Source organism: Bidens hawaiensis, unplaced genomic scaffold (genome assembly GCF_021521415.1).
Source record: "Bidens hawaiensis isolate Kalapana, Puna unplaced genomic scaffold, B.hawaiensis_p1.1 tig00014774_1, whole genome shotgun sequence".
NCBI classification, from domain to species: domain Eukaryota; kingdom Viridiplantae; phylum Streptophyta; class Magnoliopsida; order Asterales; family Asteraceae; genus Bidens; species Bidens hawaiensis.
Window position 1 is genome coordinate 157,940 of NW_027492301.1, and position 15,269 is coordinate 173,208.

General features: G+C 34.5%; 1 protein-coding gene and 1 non-coding gene across 2 annotated transcripts; one reads left to right on the forward strand and one right to left on the reverse strand.

The window, feature by feature from the left end:
• Window positions 1-593: 593 nt before the first annotated feature.
• LOC143547659 (uncharacterized) lies at window positions 594-1,786 on the reverse strand. Its single transcript, XM_077039033.1, has 5 exons — window positions 1,607-1,786; window positions 1,234-1,520; window positions 993-1,191; window positions 812-887; window positions 594-748 (listed from the first exon to the last, which is right to left on the reverse strand). The coding sequence occupies exons 1-5, from the start codon at window positions 1,784-1,786 to the stop codon at window positions 594-596; spliced, it is 897 nt and encodes a 298-aa protein (XP_076895148.1).
• A 377-nt stretch (window positions 1,787-2,163) lies between these two features.
• LOC143547663 (small nucleolar RNA R71) lies at window positions 2,164-2,268 on the forward strand. Its single transcript, XR_013137809.1, has one exon. It is a non-coding gene; the product is annotated as a small nucleolar RNA R71 (small nucleolar RNA).
• The last annotated feature ends 13,001 nt before the right edge of the window (window positions 2,269-15,269 follow it).

The window sequence follows — 15,269 nt, forward strand, 5'->3', positions numbered from 1 at the left end:
GATGACTCTTTCTTCGCAATGTCTTACATATTAGGGTTGAGACGTTGTTGGTGCTGCACCACGGGTTTAAACTCCTCCTCCATCAAGATCTTATGGGTACAAAAGGATGGACCGATCCCTTTTATATCCATGATCTTCCAAGCGATCGCATGCTTGTGCCTCTTGAGAACCGTGAGCAATTTAACCTTCTCCTCACTCGACAAACTAGCAGAAATGATAACAGGAAGGCGGGACCCATCCTCCAAAAAGGCATACTCCAAATGGGACAGGAGTTCCTTAAGCTCGATAGATGGTGGGTCTACAACAGAAGGTTTTTCCTTAGGCTCGGCAACGCGATCAACATCCTCAATCCTTTCTAAACACTCAGGAGGCTCGTGGTCCACACCACAGACCAACTCCTCAAACAGAGGTCCACTGACCAAGTCAGAAACCTCTCTAACACACAACTGAGTATCCAAAGAGTACTCCTCACACGTGTCCTGTATGTGCTCGCAAACGCAAGAATTGATGGTATCAATGTAGAGCACGTCATTATGATCATGTGGGTAGCGCATGGATCTCCCAATATCAAAGGTCACCTCCTCGTCTCCGACTCAAAGAGTGAGTCTTCCGGTGCAGACATCAATGAGAGCTCTAGCAGTGGCTAGGAAAGGACGACCCAAGATGAGTAGTACGTTTTTATCCTCATCCATGTCCAAGATCACAAAGTCAACAGGAAACACTTTCACAAGCATATTCTCAACTATACCTCTCGGGTATTTCACAGAGCGGTCGGCAAGCTAAATGCTCATGCGAGTAGGCTTAGGCTCACCTAGGTCTAGCTTTGCAAAAAGGGAATAAGGCCTCAAGTTTATGCTAGCACCTAGGTCGGCTAAAGTGTTACTAACCTACAAAATACCGATCAAACATGGAAAGGTAAAACTGCCTGGATCGGTCATTTTTTTCGGCAATTTATTCTGAAGGACCATAGAACACTCCTCATTCAAAGTTACACAAGAAAGTTCTTCTAATTTCTTCATGTTCGAGAGAACCTCCTTCAGAAACTTATCATACTTAGGCATCTCTTTCAATGTATCGAGAAACGGAAGATTGATGTGAAGCTGCTTAAAAAGCTCTAAGAATTTCCTGTACTCCTCTTCCATCTTCTGCTTCTTCAAACAGCCTGGGTATGGAATGGGAAGACCATAAGTCCTGTCAGGGTCACTAGTTTGTGTGGTACATTATGAGGTTAACCTCGGGTGCACCTCACCTGGAGTCTCAGTCTCGATCTCATCGACAATCGGTTTTGGTGTGGAAACAGATGCATCAACAGGAATGGTGGATCTACCACTCCTCAGGGTAATCGCCTTAGCCTCGGCATTCGGATTTCTCTCAATGTTACTCGGAAGGCTACCTTGGGGTCTCGCAGAGAGGAGCTGAGCAATCTGTCCAACCTGATTCTCGATGGTCTGAATGGACGCTTTCTGATTCCTCAACTCGAAATCGTGTCTCTGGTGAGTGTCATTAATCTTCAGGTTCCTCTGTTCAGCCAGTTTGTTTGAGGTCTCGGTCTTAACCAAAATCTGGGTCGAAAGATTTTTAACACTAGACCCCCCACTAGACTGACCACTACTGGTGGAACCCTGAAACTGAGGCTTTTGCTGGGAAGATTGGTTTTAGGGTTGACTCTGGTAATTTGGATTTCGGTCAAACCCCGGTGGCTTTTGATTTTGAGTGCCACCATTATCTTTCCAGCTGAGATTGGGGTGATTTCTCCATCCCGAGTTGTAGGAGTTGCTGTAGGCATTGTTTTGGCGGCCCACAAAGTCAACATCCTCCACCACCATGGCCTGCTAGCACTGACTGGTCCGGTGTTTCCCGTCACACACCCCACAACGAGAGTTAGATTTGGTAAGATCGGATTGCAATTGGTCAAATATTTTGGTCAAGGCTTCTAACTGGGCGGAAACAAGGGTGTTAGAATCGACATGGTGAACACCCTTAGTGGAAGGAATACTAAGAGGCGGATTATATGCGAAACTCTTCTTAGCAGCTCTCTCCAAGATGTCCAACGCCTCATTTGGGGTACAACTACCGAAATCTTCTCCCGCAACCTGATCAACGGCCTACTTCTGCACTCCGGATAAAGCATCAATGAATGTACAACACTGAAGCCCGTGACCTAAACCGTGATGAGGGCATTTTCTCAACAAGCCCTTGAACCTCTCCTATGCAGCATGAAATGACTCGTCATCATCAACACGAAAACCAGTGATGTTTGCCCGGTATCTTGCAGTTTTATCGGGTGGGAGGTACTGAAGAAGAAACTGCTCAACCAATTGGTCCCAAGTGGTGATGGAACCGGAACGGAGTGCCTCTAACCACTCCAAGGTAGCCCCGCGAAGTGAGAATGGAAAAGGTTGGAGTCTCACGGCATCTTCCGTACACCCCTGAATTTTGAATTTCGCTCATAATCGAAGGAAATGTGCAACATGAGAGTGAGGGTCCTCGTTCGAGAGGCCATGGAAAGAAACGGAATTTTTGACCATATGAATAATACTCGACTTGATCTCGAGCTCACGGTAATCTCGGGCTCCCTAACACCGCTGCCATAGCCATCGAGGGACGGCGTGGCGAAGTCATCCATGCGACCTTGATTGTTCGGATCCGCCATTTCTTCAACTTCTACCTCGGGATTCACGTTCTCCTCCACAACTTCATTTTCGATGATCCGAGCGATTTCGCGTGCTCTCCTCCTCAAACCTTCTCTAAGATGTCGCTCGGGTTCAGAAAGGGGGGAAACAAGATCAGGACCGGGTGCGGTGGACATGCATCTACCGAAAGAAACGCGGAATAGAAAACAAACAAGACACGGAAAACTACCTAAAAGTATAATAAAAATAAAACTAGATGAATAAAAATGAAATAGACTAAAATAACATAGAGCAAAAATATCAACAAGGCAAATCAATTACTCGTATTGTTTTCAAAAGTAAAACACTGTGTCCCCGGCAACGGCGCCAAAAACATGGTGTGTGTGAATATAGATATAAATTTTGAATAAAAGTTTCACACAAATCAGGGTTTTAAAAATGGTTTTCACCAACAACCAAACCACACACGAAAGGCAAGTGTACCTATCGTTTGTAGCTAAGTATCGGTAAGAACCGAGTGTCAATCCATGGACACGGCTAACTTTTGATACTAAATCTTTGTAATTAATTAAACCGAACGAGCAATCTAAATTAGTTTTCAACTTACTAAACTAGCATATAACAATAACAAAGCAATTAAAGTATAACTAACAATCAAGCCAAACAAAGCTACTTAGACTATGCATCCACTTAAACTTAGTGACAAAATGACAATGATAATGGCAAACATCATGAATTACGCATCAATATTAAATTCCAATCAAGGCAACCTAATACTAACAACAAACATCATGATGGGTGTTTTTCAAGATAAAAACCATAGATTAGTAAGTTTGTCAAAACTACCTAATCTCATAATTAAAGGAAAGTTAGAATGAAAACAACAAACTAACCGCCTAAAATCATGTAAAATAGACAAGTTAAATAAACACTATTTAAACACATGAATCTTTTAATTAGAAAAATATGAACTAAGGGTTATGGCCTTAATCTCTAACAAACATTAACCAACTTAAAGAATCATGTTATCACCATACAATTTTTCAATATCAAGTGATAGGTTTCATGCTTGTTAAAATTCATAAGCAAGTTAATTTTCATTACTCATTCCTAACTTAATGATATAAATAAAGTATGCATACACAAACTAAGTTCATAAATAAATACTCAACATATAGTTTTCCAACATATTATGGTTAAGCATCTATCAAACTAACAAGACTAGGAATTAAAAAAAGCATTCATCCATTAAACTCAATTCAAGAACATGTCATAAACTTGAAGAACACCAACTTGCCAAAATCATGCATAGATAAATATCACATAAGCAAAAGTTTCAACATAATCTAAGTAACAAGAGTATTTAGCCCATAAGGCTTGATACAATAATCAAAATCAAAATAATCTTACAAATCATGTTCAAGAACAAGAGAATTGCAAACTAGGATGAATGATGATTGCACCCTTGAAAGGATGATCACACAAAGATGGAAGCCTTGAATTTTTCTAGCACATACACAACAATTTTCCAGCAATTCTAGAGAATTCCCCTAAGGCTCCAAACTCAAAATGAAGATAATGGAGGTGTATTTAAGCTGTCTGGACGCCTGGCACGGGCCCACGCACGGCTTGCATGACCGTGCCTCAATGTGGAAAGTAAACCCCTTGCTTTAGTCTGACCAAAAAAGTCAGATTTCTCTGTTCTGGCACAGTCTTGCACGGTATTGCATGGCCATGCCATTTTGAATTTTCTCGGAATTAGATCCTGCACTGGCTTACACTGGTGGAATTCCCAAAAGAACGGCCTTGCACGGGCTTGCGGCCGTGCAGGCTTGGCAGAATGCTGATTTTTGTCCTCGAAACGCCCTCTTTTCATGTTTTCTTTGTCGGGCGAGCGCCCAGACCTGCAAATTCACAAATAACTCAAACAAGTACCAAAAACAATGAATTTGCATGGAGTTCAACATATATATGAGGATAATTCGATGCAATAAGATGTACACTTTGTGTTACATCAAACACAATTTTCTTCTTGAATGCATTCTCTTTCTTTTCTTTTTCACTGGGTTTTGATCAACCCATTCATCATATACCCAGCCAATTCCATGGCTGTATCGATGGTTTAAGGTAATTATGATCTAACCATATCTCTAATCTCTTTTGGTAAACCTCATATATAACGAGTGACCTTGTTATTTTCTAGCGTTACCAAGTCTGGTACTATGCTACAATACTCCAGGAATTTAGTATTGTAGTCCTTGAGATTTGTTTCAACCACTTTATGGTTTAAAAACTTGATTTGCATCCCATCCTTCTCATTCATCGGGCAAACTTCCTGATTACGAGATCTTTGAATTCTTCCCAACTCAACTTGTACATGTTTAATCTACCCTTGGCTTGTATAAAGGTGTTCCACTATTGCAAAGCTTTGCCTTTAAATGATTGGGATGAATACTGAATTGCTTCTTCCTCAGTAAATTTACTGATGACATTAATGGCTTCTATTTCTTCAACCCATCCTAGTGCAGCAATAACACCATCGCTTCCATAGAAATCTCTAGGCTTAAACGTCTGGTATGTCTTATAACCATAGTCTTTCTTAGACTTTTGTTTCTTGGGTTTCTTTTCTTCATAATCACTATCAGCATTAGAGCTGACATGTTCTTCCTCATCTCTCTTGGACTTGATAGATTTTTCATTGATCGATGTTTCTTTCTTTCTCATAGCCTCGAGCATAGCTGGGAAAACTTCAGCAATTCCTTTTGCAATTAGTTGTTGCATATCCTCCTTTCGCACAAATTGATCACCAGCGGGAGGGGTAGCATTTACTTCCTGATTTTCAATGTTTTTATTCAATCTCCCTCTCGTATTCATTGAGGGTCCACTATTAACATCAATGCTTGAATTTCCTCCTTTCGACATGCTATAGACGAGAAATAGAAGTTAACTATTAGTTGCTATGTCTAAGAATTCACTAGATGCATATATATCTTATCCATACTTTCATGCACTTAAAATGGTTAAAGCATAAGTACTTTTATCAAAATGCTTAATTCTCTAAAACCGATGGCTCTGATACCAACCTGTCACACCCGGCCTTCAGGCCTAGCTGTATGACCAATTGTTGGTACCAATTTTGTCGATTCATCAAAGTTTGAGTACGCAGCGGAAAATGTTTAAATAAAATATTTACTTTCATAACATAGGGAATTAAATACCCTTTTTCATTTTACAAAATTACTTGTTTCAAAACAAGTTTCATATATGCTTCATTACAAAATTTAGCTAAGACATCAGCTGTATTCTGTGCCTAGTGATCTTCTATCTCCACCGGCATATCCACTTCAATGCCCTATTCTTGATTACCTGAAAACACCTTTCAAAAATACATCAGCTATATGTTGGTGAACACGCTGACTCGATAAAAGGTTTTCATAATTCGTTATGACACAACACCAATAGCGTTCAACGACTTAGTAGGTCTCAATCCCATCTCATCGGAACTAAGCATACACACAAACCACTTAATTGGATGGTCAAATCACCCAATAGACAATTGCCTCATGGTCAATATGTTCGTAGTGTGCCCACTACAGTACATATATGTAAGGATCCAGATACATGTGTATTTTAGCCTGAATGTTTAGTATTACCTTATATCAAAACGTTTTAGAGGATTTGAACCAACCCTCATGTAAATACTTAACTAACTCTTTATATATGGATAACCCTCCATAATTTAGAAGAGAAAATATCTTTTAAAAAGACAGCTGATAGACGTATTCACGTCGTAAAGAAACTTTACAAAAAGGTTGAGCGTATTCACCTTTTGTTATATTCAACGTATCTCACTGATATATTCTTGACTGTTACCTCGGACCTATAGTACAAGAGTAATAATTTATAAATAACTAGATCTATAATCCAACATTAGACCTTTAGTATATTTGCATAACCTTTACCTTGATATCCATTTCTTTTATAAAACATATGTTTAACATTTATACGTTTCTTCTTCATGAAGAAACGTGTATATCAAATTTCTTCTTTCGTAAGAAAAATAGAGAATAATATTCCCTCTATAGCTTTGTCTTATGAAAACTCTATTTCACTTATTTATCTGATCAAGGTATAAACTATACACCTGACTAGGGTCTAAGTCATATAATAAAATAATTGGGCAAAACTTCTACTTTATATGGCTTGTCTATACGAAATGCTAAAGCTTGATGTGTGCAGCACTTCTACTTGCACGTACCTCTAGACAAACAACACTTTAGAATGTCGGGATTATGGCACCCATTTCGAGGTAGAGTGGGTGTGTGGTTGGATGAAATGGGTCTCACCCTACGGCCACCTATTTATAGGCTAAAATGTGCTCCTTTGCGTAGCGCGAAGGATTACATATTTTACCAATTTGCGTAGTGCAAAGGACAAACTAGCCGCCTTTGATATTTCTTGCTCGCGTAGCACAAAGCATCACTTTGCGTCGCATGAAGTAGATCAATAGGTCTAGTGAGCTGATAACTAGACTTGCCACGTGTCACCACGTGTCGTTCAAGGACACGGTTACTTAACCGTTACTTCGTGTAGCGCGAGGATGGAGAAGGTGATTCCTTCGCATCTCGCGAAGTAACAAGATTTCCAGAATTTTTATTTTAATTCCCTGAACTTTGGTAACTCGTCACATATTGATCTATCTTCTACAGTTCAAAATTACTATTGCGGCTCTCAAGCGTGCGAAATGCAAAGTGCACCATCAAAGCGCCATATTGCGCCCATCGCCCGAGCCCGTGCGCATGCGCGTCGGGTTCTTCGCATTCTCCGCTAGGACTACTGATAGTGGTTAGCCACATAAGAATATTACTATGAAAACTTCTTTCCTTATAAAGAGCTTCCACTTTCTTCCTTCTTTCTATGTGGGATGAAGCTTCCTTATTTCTTTAACTTAAGATGCTTTTATCTATTTTTTTTTCCATTACTTGTCTTATGAATATTTTTGGTCCTTCATCTTTATAAATTTGTCAAATTTGAACATAAACTTTAGGGATGTTACAAGTTGCTCTCTAGTTTAAAACAAATTGGATTTTAGTAGACCAATCTATAACTCAATGATCAAAATGATGTATATCGATAATGTAATAAATGACATTTCTGACTTTTAGTTTTCTTATAGATGACATTGCCACTCTAAGTTTTATCCGTTGTAGTTTAACTAAAAAGTTCATAACGTCCCGTCACGTCACTGTCACGTAAATAATGAATTTTAACAACCTCACTATTTAACTATCACGTTGTACTGAACTAATATTTAAATAAAAAAGAAAAATAAATAAATGTGTGTGTATTTGCATGTGATTGATGGAGAGAAGTTGACCACACCCAACCAAAGTGTGGGAGGGCATTAAGGGAATGACGTCTATAGGGCTAACACCTTTCTTTAATATGCATGTTTTGACGTTCAAGGGCGTAAAGGCTTATATGGTTTTGACGCCGTTCCTTTTAACGCTCACAATGCATGGTCTAACATAAAAGTAACCTCGTCATTTTCTAACTTTTCCTTTGTCATTTTAAAACCAACATTGATTGATAACTAATTTATAAAAAAAAAAAAAGGTTTATTAGGTGTAGATTTCTATTAAAATAAAATTGTCATTGTAAACTAAAGTGAAAGTATTATCGTCATTTAGACTTATAGATTATTGCCGACCACTTGATTGGTTTTTTAATCCATTTTTCATATATAAGAAAAAATATATATTTGTTGTTACAAGGCCGGTTCTGAAAAAGCAAAAAAAATTTTGGGCCAAAGACGAAAAACTTTTTTTGGCCTTAACTAAAAGTAATATTTTGTTGGGTTGAAACAATTTAACTTTGATATGGGATTATTTAGTTATAATTTAGATTGTGTAAAAAACTTTTGTATAAAAATAGAATTAAACATGTTTCAAATGAGACTAGAACCTACAACCTTTTAGTTTGGAGTAATACCCTTTTGCCACTACACCAAACTATTGGTTATGTAATTGAGTTTAAACACTAAATATACATATTGTTTTAATTAAAAATACATATAATTTTAAGAAAAAAAATTCGGACCTAGCATGGTTTCAGGCCTGTGGCCGTCGACCACCCTGCCACCCCTAAGGGTCGGCCCTGTAATCTTATTATATTTTTTTCTCAAGAAAAGAAAACGTAAATACTAATTATCAGTTTAACAATAAAGGGTAAGATGCCTCACTATATATATATATATATATATATATATATATATATATATATATATATATATATATATATATATATATATATTATATATATATATATAGGAGATGGATTAAATACAAATAAAAAATTTGTATTAAACACACAAACTGAACAAAACCACCACACCACATCTCCATCTTCTTCCTCATCCACCACAAAATCACCGGACTCCAATCACTCTACCGCCAAACTCCGCCACCTTTCCTTCAATCAAGGCTTCGTTGCCTCGCACCCCACGGCAGCACCGACCTTCTCAATTCTCCACGGAAGCACCTTCTCAATTCCCCACCATGCAACCGCCTCCGCCTAATTCAATTGATCCACTGGCCACCACGCCTCCGCCTCAAACTCCTGATCGTCAAGCGCTTATCAATTTTGTCACCGTCCGCATCCGCCATATTCCGGCCACCGGACCTCGTCAATCGTCGTTTCTTATTGTCGTTGTTCATTCATAGGTTACAATTTTGTGAATCAAATTGAATCTTTTGCGGATATCGATGCTTAATTGAAACCTGCAAATCGAAGTAATACATCAATTGAAGCTAATTGATATTTCCAATTGAAGAAAATTGCCATGGATATTTGAGGAAGATGAAGAAGCATATTCAATAATTACTTTACATATAATATAATTACTCTATTTGAGACACATAATGTAATTTGAGGAGAAAGAAGCAGATACTACAATTACTCTACTTACAAAATAATTACTCTGGTTGAAATTAGTATAATTTGATAAGGAAGAAGCATATACTATAATTACTCTACTTACAAAATAATAATTCTAGAAACAAGTAGTATAATTTGAGGAGGAAGAGACATATACTACAATTACTCTACTTACAAAATAATTACTCTTGTTGAAATAAGTAGTATAATTTGGGGTAATAGTGTAGAGTAATTATCTGTGTTAGTAGTGTAATTACGGTTATGAGTAGTGTAATTATTTGTACACTATTTTATTTTTTGTAGCATAATTACTCTACTTGAAAACTATAATTACACTATGTTATTTGTATGCTTAGTATATTAATTTAATTTGTACAATAACATTCCCCTATATATATATATAAACTAGGTTTTAACCCCCGTGTTACAGGGGTTTTATTTAGGTATTTGTCTTTAATTTTTTTTGTTATTTTTATATTTTGTAATGATTTGTTTTATTTTTTAACGTAGATTTGTTTTAATTTAATACGTATATAGTAGCTTGTTACGTTAACTATGTTTATTTAACGTTTGGGTTCTTTAAATTGAGATGTGTAGGATTCTTAGATTTTTAACAAACCAACATAAACAAACACGAATATGTTGATTTTTTTTTAAAACGAACAAACATGAACAAAAAAATTTGTCGTGTGAAAAGGGGCGGTTAATGTAGGTTAGAAGGTGGTTGATGCATGAGAGGGGAGGTTGACGATGGTGAGTGGTAATCATAAGTAAACCGGTGGTGAAGAGGATAGACATGCGACAGTGAATTTGTTGATAAGAGAAGTTATATTAAGGTTTGATGTTAAAAGGGTTTCACAAATAAATGAGATCTTATAACCCGATAAAGGTCATCCGGGTTTGGTGAGACATATGACCTGTAAAAATTATTGTTTGCTGATTAAGGGGTTTCACAAATAATTGAGATGTTAAAACTTGTTTAAGAATTATCCGAGTTTGGTGAGACTCGTGACCCGCAAAAATTATTGTTTGATGATGAAAGGTTTTATAAATAAATGAGATGTTATAACCCGTTTAAGCATTATCCGGTTTGGTAAGACTCATATCCGTAAATTCGGGTCAAACACATAAGCCACCATTAAGAAATGAAACAATTTGGTGACCTGAGAGGAGGTGCGGAACAACCATATTATGACACATAAGATTTTTATATAGGCAATTATATATATATATATATATATATATATATATATATATATATATATATATATATATATATATATATATATATATATATTAAAAAACCAATGTTGATATAACGTTTGATGATGATAACAAAAAAAAAGTTGATTTAACCGATGTAACAAAGAATTTGATTATCTTAAACGAGGTAATAAAATAAATTTTGATTTGATTGATGTGGAGAAAAGTTAAATAAAATAATGGATAGATTAGGTTGTCGGTGTATCATCAATTGTGACCAATCAATACCTTTTATTAAAGCAATAGACCTTTTTTTATGGCGTTTGTTATTTATTTTAAAAAATTATTAAAAACCATTTATTTGATTGTAAACAAAACAAGTTCTAACGTAAACAACGTTCTCTGCAAACGGGTTTCACGCTTATCATCTTCTATTTCGTCGAATGCAGTTGTTCTATGGTGTTTCCATCTTCAATTTGATTCAACAAATACTGAAATAATAAGTATTAATAATAATTTTGTTTCGTAGATTTCTTTTATCTCGGTTGATTTTATGGATTCTAATGATGTTGTTCTAAATATATTATATTCGATCACATGCTTTTCCATTTTGTTTCGTCTCAGTCCGGCTTTATTTTTTAAGGTTTGTTGTTTAGGTTTTTAGCTTATTTTTTTTCGTTCCAGACAGTGTTTTTAGTTTTTTATTTTTGTTTTTATCAGCTTTTTGTTTCGTTTTAATTAGATTTTTTTGGTTGTTAGTTTCGTTTCACTTTATTTGATTTAAAATTAAGATTTGTTATTTTTTTTTTCAGTTTTATAAGTTTAGTTCAAAATAAAAAAACATTGGTTTCTTTTAGTTAACTACAGTTTTAATTCTTAATTATTTAAATATTATTCTTCCGTGTTATGTTGTCTTCCATGTTAAACAAACAACTTAATGGACCATTTAATAAATGCACGTTTAATTTTAATTCATGAACTTAACATTTAATATGTCATAGTTATGTTAAAATTTCCAAATACCTATTAATAATATTAATTGTTTTAAAAGTTTGTTACATTCTTAACAAACAAGTCTAAATATACTGAAAAACATTAATGTTATTAATTTCTCATTGATTTTAAGGATGTTGTTCTAAATTGATTATATTCGATCACATGCTTTTCCATTTTTTTTTTCGTTTCATTCCGGCGTTAGTTTTTTTAGTTTGTAATTTAAGTTTTTTTCGTTCCAGAAAGTGTTTTTTGTTTTTATCAGCTTATTCTTTCGTTTTAATCATATTTTTTTGGTTGTTTGTTTCGTTTTAGTTTTTTAAGTTTCGTTTTAATTTATTCGATTTAAAATTAAGATTGGTTATTTTTTTCATTTTTATAAGTTTTATTTCAATTAGTTCAGTTCAAAATAAAAAAAAATGGTTTCTTTCGATAGTTATTATTTATTTAAATATTATTTTTTCATGTTATGTTATGTTGTCTTACATATTAAAGAAACAACTTAATGGACTATTTAATAAATGCACGCTTAATTTTAATTAGTGAGCGTAACATTTAATATGATGTTAAAAATATGTTAAAATTACCAAATACCTATTAATAATATTAATTGTTTTAAAAGTATTTTACATTATTAACAAACAAGTCTAACTATATTGAAAAACATTAATGCTATTAATTTCTTATTGATTTTATTACTTCATATAATTAACAAACTTATTTTAAGCAAATTCAAATTTGTATCAAAACTCATTAATCTTACATTTATAGGAAAATAATTTGAAAATTTAAGTTATTGGTGTTTAGGATTCTTCATTCTCTTTTAGATTTTTTAATTATATGTTAAAAATTAACAATTGAAGTAATCAAGATCAGTTGTATATTCTTAACCATATTGGTGGGTAAATTAGTGTTAAATAAAATCTAAATATTAACATATTGTAATTCTTATTTTATATGATATTTTGAGTTAGTGTTTTATTTTTTTGTGAAGACAATTAGGTAAATTGTTAGCTGAAGATCCAGTGTTAAGCGTAAAAGCATAGCAAAGTGGCAAGAAGCCTAGACCTAAATTGAGTTGTAGTTTGAGAGTGATATGGTTTCTGGGCCAAGCAGGAAGATAGGTATGTGCAAATATAATAAACTTTATGGGTTGACTTGGTAATGCTTTAAAGTAGCCTAAATCAAGTTAGTCATTTTAAAATTATTTTATGAATAGTTACCATGCCAATTAAGATCAATAAAACAACATTGTTTTTGTTACCTTTTTATTAGATCTTGACATGGCGTAAATAGGGATGGCTACGAGCTGGGTTCGGGCCGAGTATTACTAATCCCATACCTATGCCCAGTTAAAAAATTAATCCCATTACCCGTTAGGTATGGACTGAGTAACTACCCGTCGGATATCAGGTATACCCGTTAATTTGTTATAAAAATTTCGCTAGGCTTTCCAAGTACATTCTTTCACCACTATAATTATCATATATATTTTTTTATTTATATATGAACTATTACAAGTTAAAATATGACAAATTACATGCATATAAATGATATTATAAATAAATAAATAATAGTACTATAATTTTTATATAACTTTATGCATGAACTTGATAGCATATAAAACATAAATAATATTTTTTAAATCCATATCTTAAATACAAAATATTTTTTTTTTGTATAGTGAACCTACAAAAATAAAGTGTTATTAAACAAATGTTAAGGAAAAATGAAATTAATAATTAAAATTTTTTGGGTTTATAATTCGGGTATATTGTTCGGGTAGACGGGCATGTGTTTTTAGGTAGTCTGGTAATCGGGTCGGACCACATCCCATATCCGGCCCGTACCCGCGAAAAATTTTTAAAACTAATCCCATACCCGGCCTAATAGTCGTCGGGCTTCGGGTATACCCGTCCCGGATGCTTTGGGTTTCGAGTATACCCGTCGGCTCGGGTTATTTTGCCATCCCTACCGTTAGATGTATAACACACACACACAATCCGAGTAGATCCGCTGCCACCTATAGAATTTTTATATCTCATTCATTTGTTTTTATTTCTATCACTTTTGAGAATCAATTTATATGATGCTTTTAATAATCTTTGAGGCTTGATACTTGCTTAAATATGAGAAAATAACTCAGATTGTGCTTTATTAATGGTTAAAGAATAATAATCATCCTTGACATTATTGTTTGGTTAATGGGTAATGTTTTAAAATCCATTCATATCCCCATTCCAGCATACTATTAGTTTATATCCGTTATTAATTTATTTATTTGATTTAAATATAATTTTTACAATAACTCTTACACACAGTTTAGTTTACACAGATCATGTGCCCGAATATGAGGATTTCTCTGCTTCTCCTAACAGTAGTAGATCAAATTTCAAATATGGGTTTAATTGTGTGTGTATGTGTTAGTTGATTGATTAATAAATTGATGCTTTTTAATTTGTAAGTGGAATTAGAATTGAATTAGATGATTTCTCACAATGCAACGAAGGTGTTTTAGATACGTCATTTTTTATTATGTCGAGAGGTTCGATTATGATCTGTTAGGTTTTGTTTCTGGATATGAAATTTACTAATGACATCATACTACATGTATTCGTTTGCCACGTGCAAGCCATGACAGATCATGCTACAAATAACTACTTTGTAACATCTCTTCAATGTAATATGCAAAATGGAACCAACAAATATATACCGCTACAACGCGAAAATGTTGACAAATATGCAATTCATATGGTACCAAACTCGGCCTGCCCCAGTTTTCATTGCATTTTTAGTTTTATTTGAATAATGACAGCCAACATTTTCATTGCATTTTTAGTTTTACTTGAATAAAGACAGCAAACGTATTGGCATACCTTCTAAGAAATCATACATACAAAAATCATACATGCAAATGAGGGAATTTAGGGGATTTAATATGTAATTGGGAATTTAGTTTTTAAGAATTATAATGTTCATTTACTATAACTTCAAGCCGTTAATAAATATGCGATTATTATAGTTGTTGGCTGCTACTCAAGCATTTGGTTAAACATGTATATTGGTTTTCTGACGAATTTGTTGGTTGCTACTCAAGCATTTGGTTAAACACGTATATTGGTATTCTGACATTCGTCAATGTTTGAACCCGAAACTCGACCCATTTTGTGATGCGATCTATCACTAGATCAATAAAGCCTTGGGAAATTTAATGCTCTCTTCAAGGTATCTAAATCGCTTAATCGTTATTTGGAATTCTACAAATTTATTTTATAGATTTTATATTAGTGTTTAAAGTTTCATTTAGAAACAGGGCCAATATTGTTTACAGGTAAAATTTGATTTAATAATATCAGGATATCACAGTCTTCGTTCTAATATTTCCGGTGCCGACTCCGGCGAGTTTTTATTACCAACTAATGACCGAAGCAGCAAATCAATTACATGGTTTGACTCGCGAGTCAAAGTCTCACACGATCGTTTTGGAAGCTTCAATCCACTTAT

Coding starts and splice junctions, on each gene's coding strand:
- LOC143547659 (XM_077039033.1), bottom strand. CDS start 1,786: ATGCCTACAGCAACTCCTACAACTCGGGATGGAGAAATCACCCCAATC. Junction 1,192..1,233: donor CCAGGTGAGGTGCACCCGAG/GTTAACCTCATA, acceptor TGACCCTGACAG/GACTTATGGTCTTCCCATTC. Junction 749..811: donor TTTTGCAAAGCTAGACCTAG/GTGAGCCTAAGC, acceptor AATACCCGAGAG/GTATAGTTGAGAATATGCTT.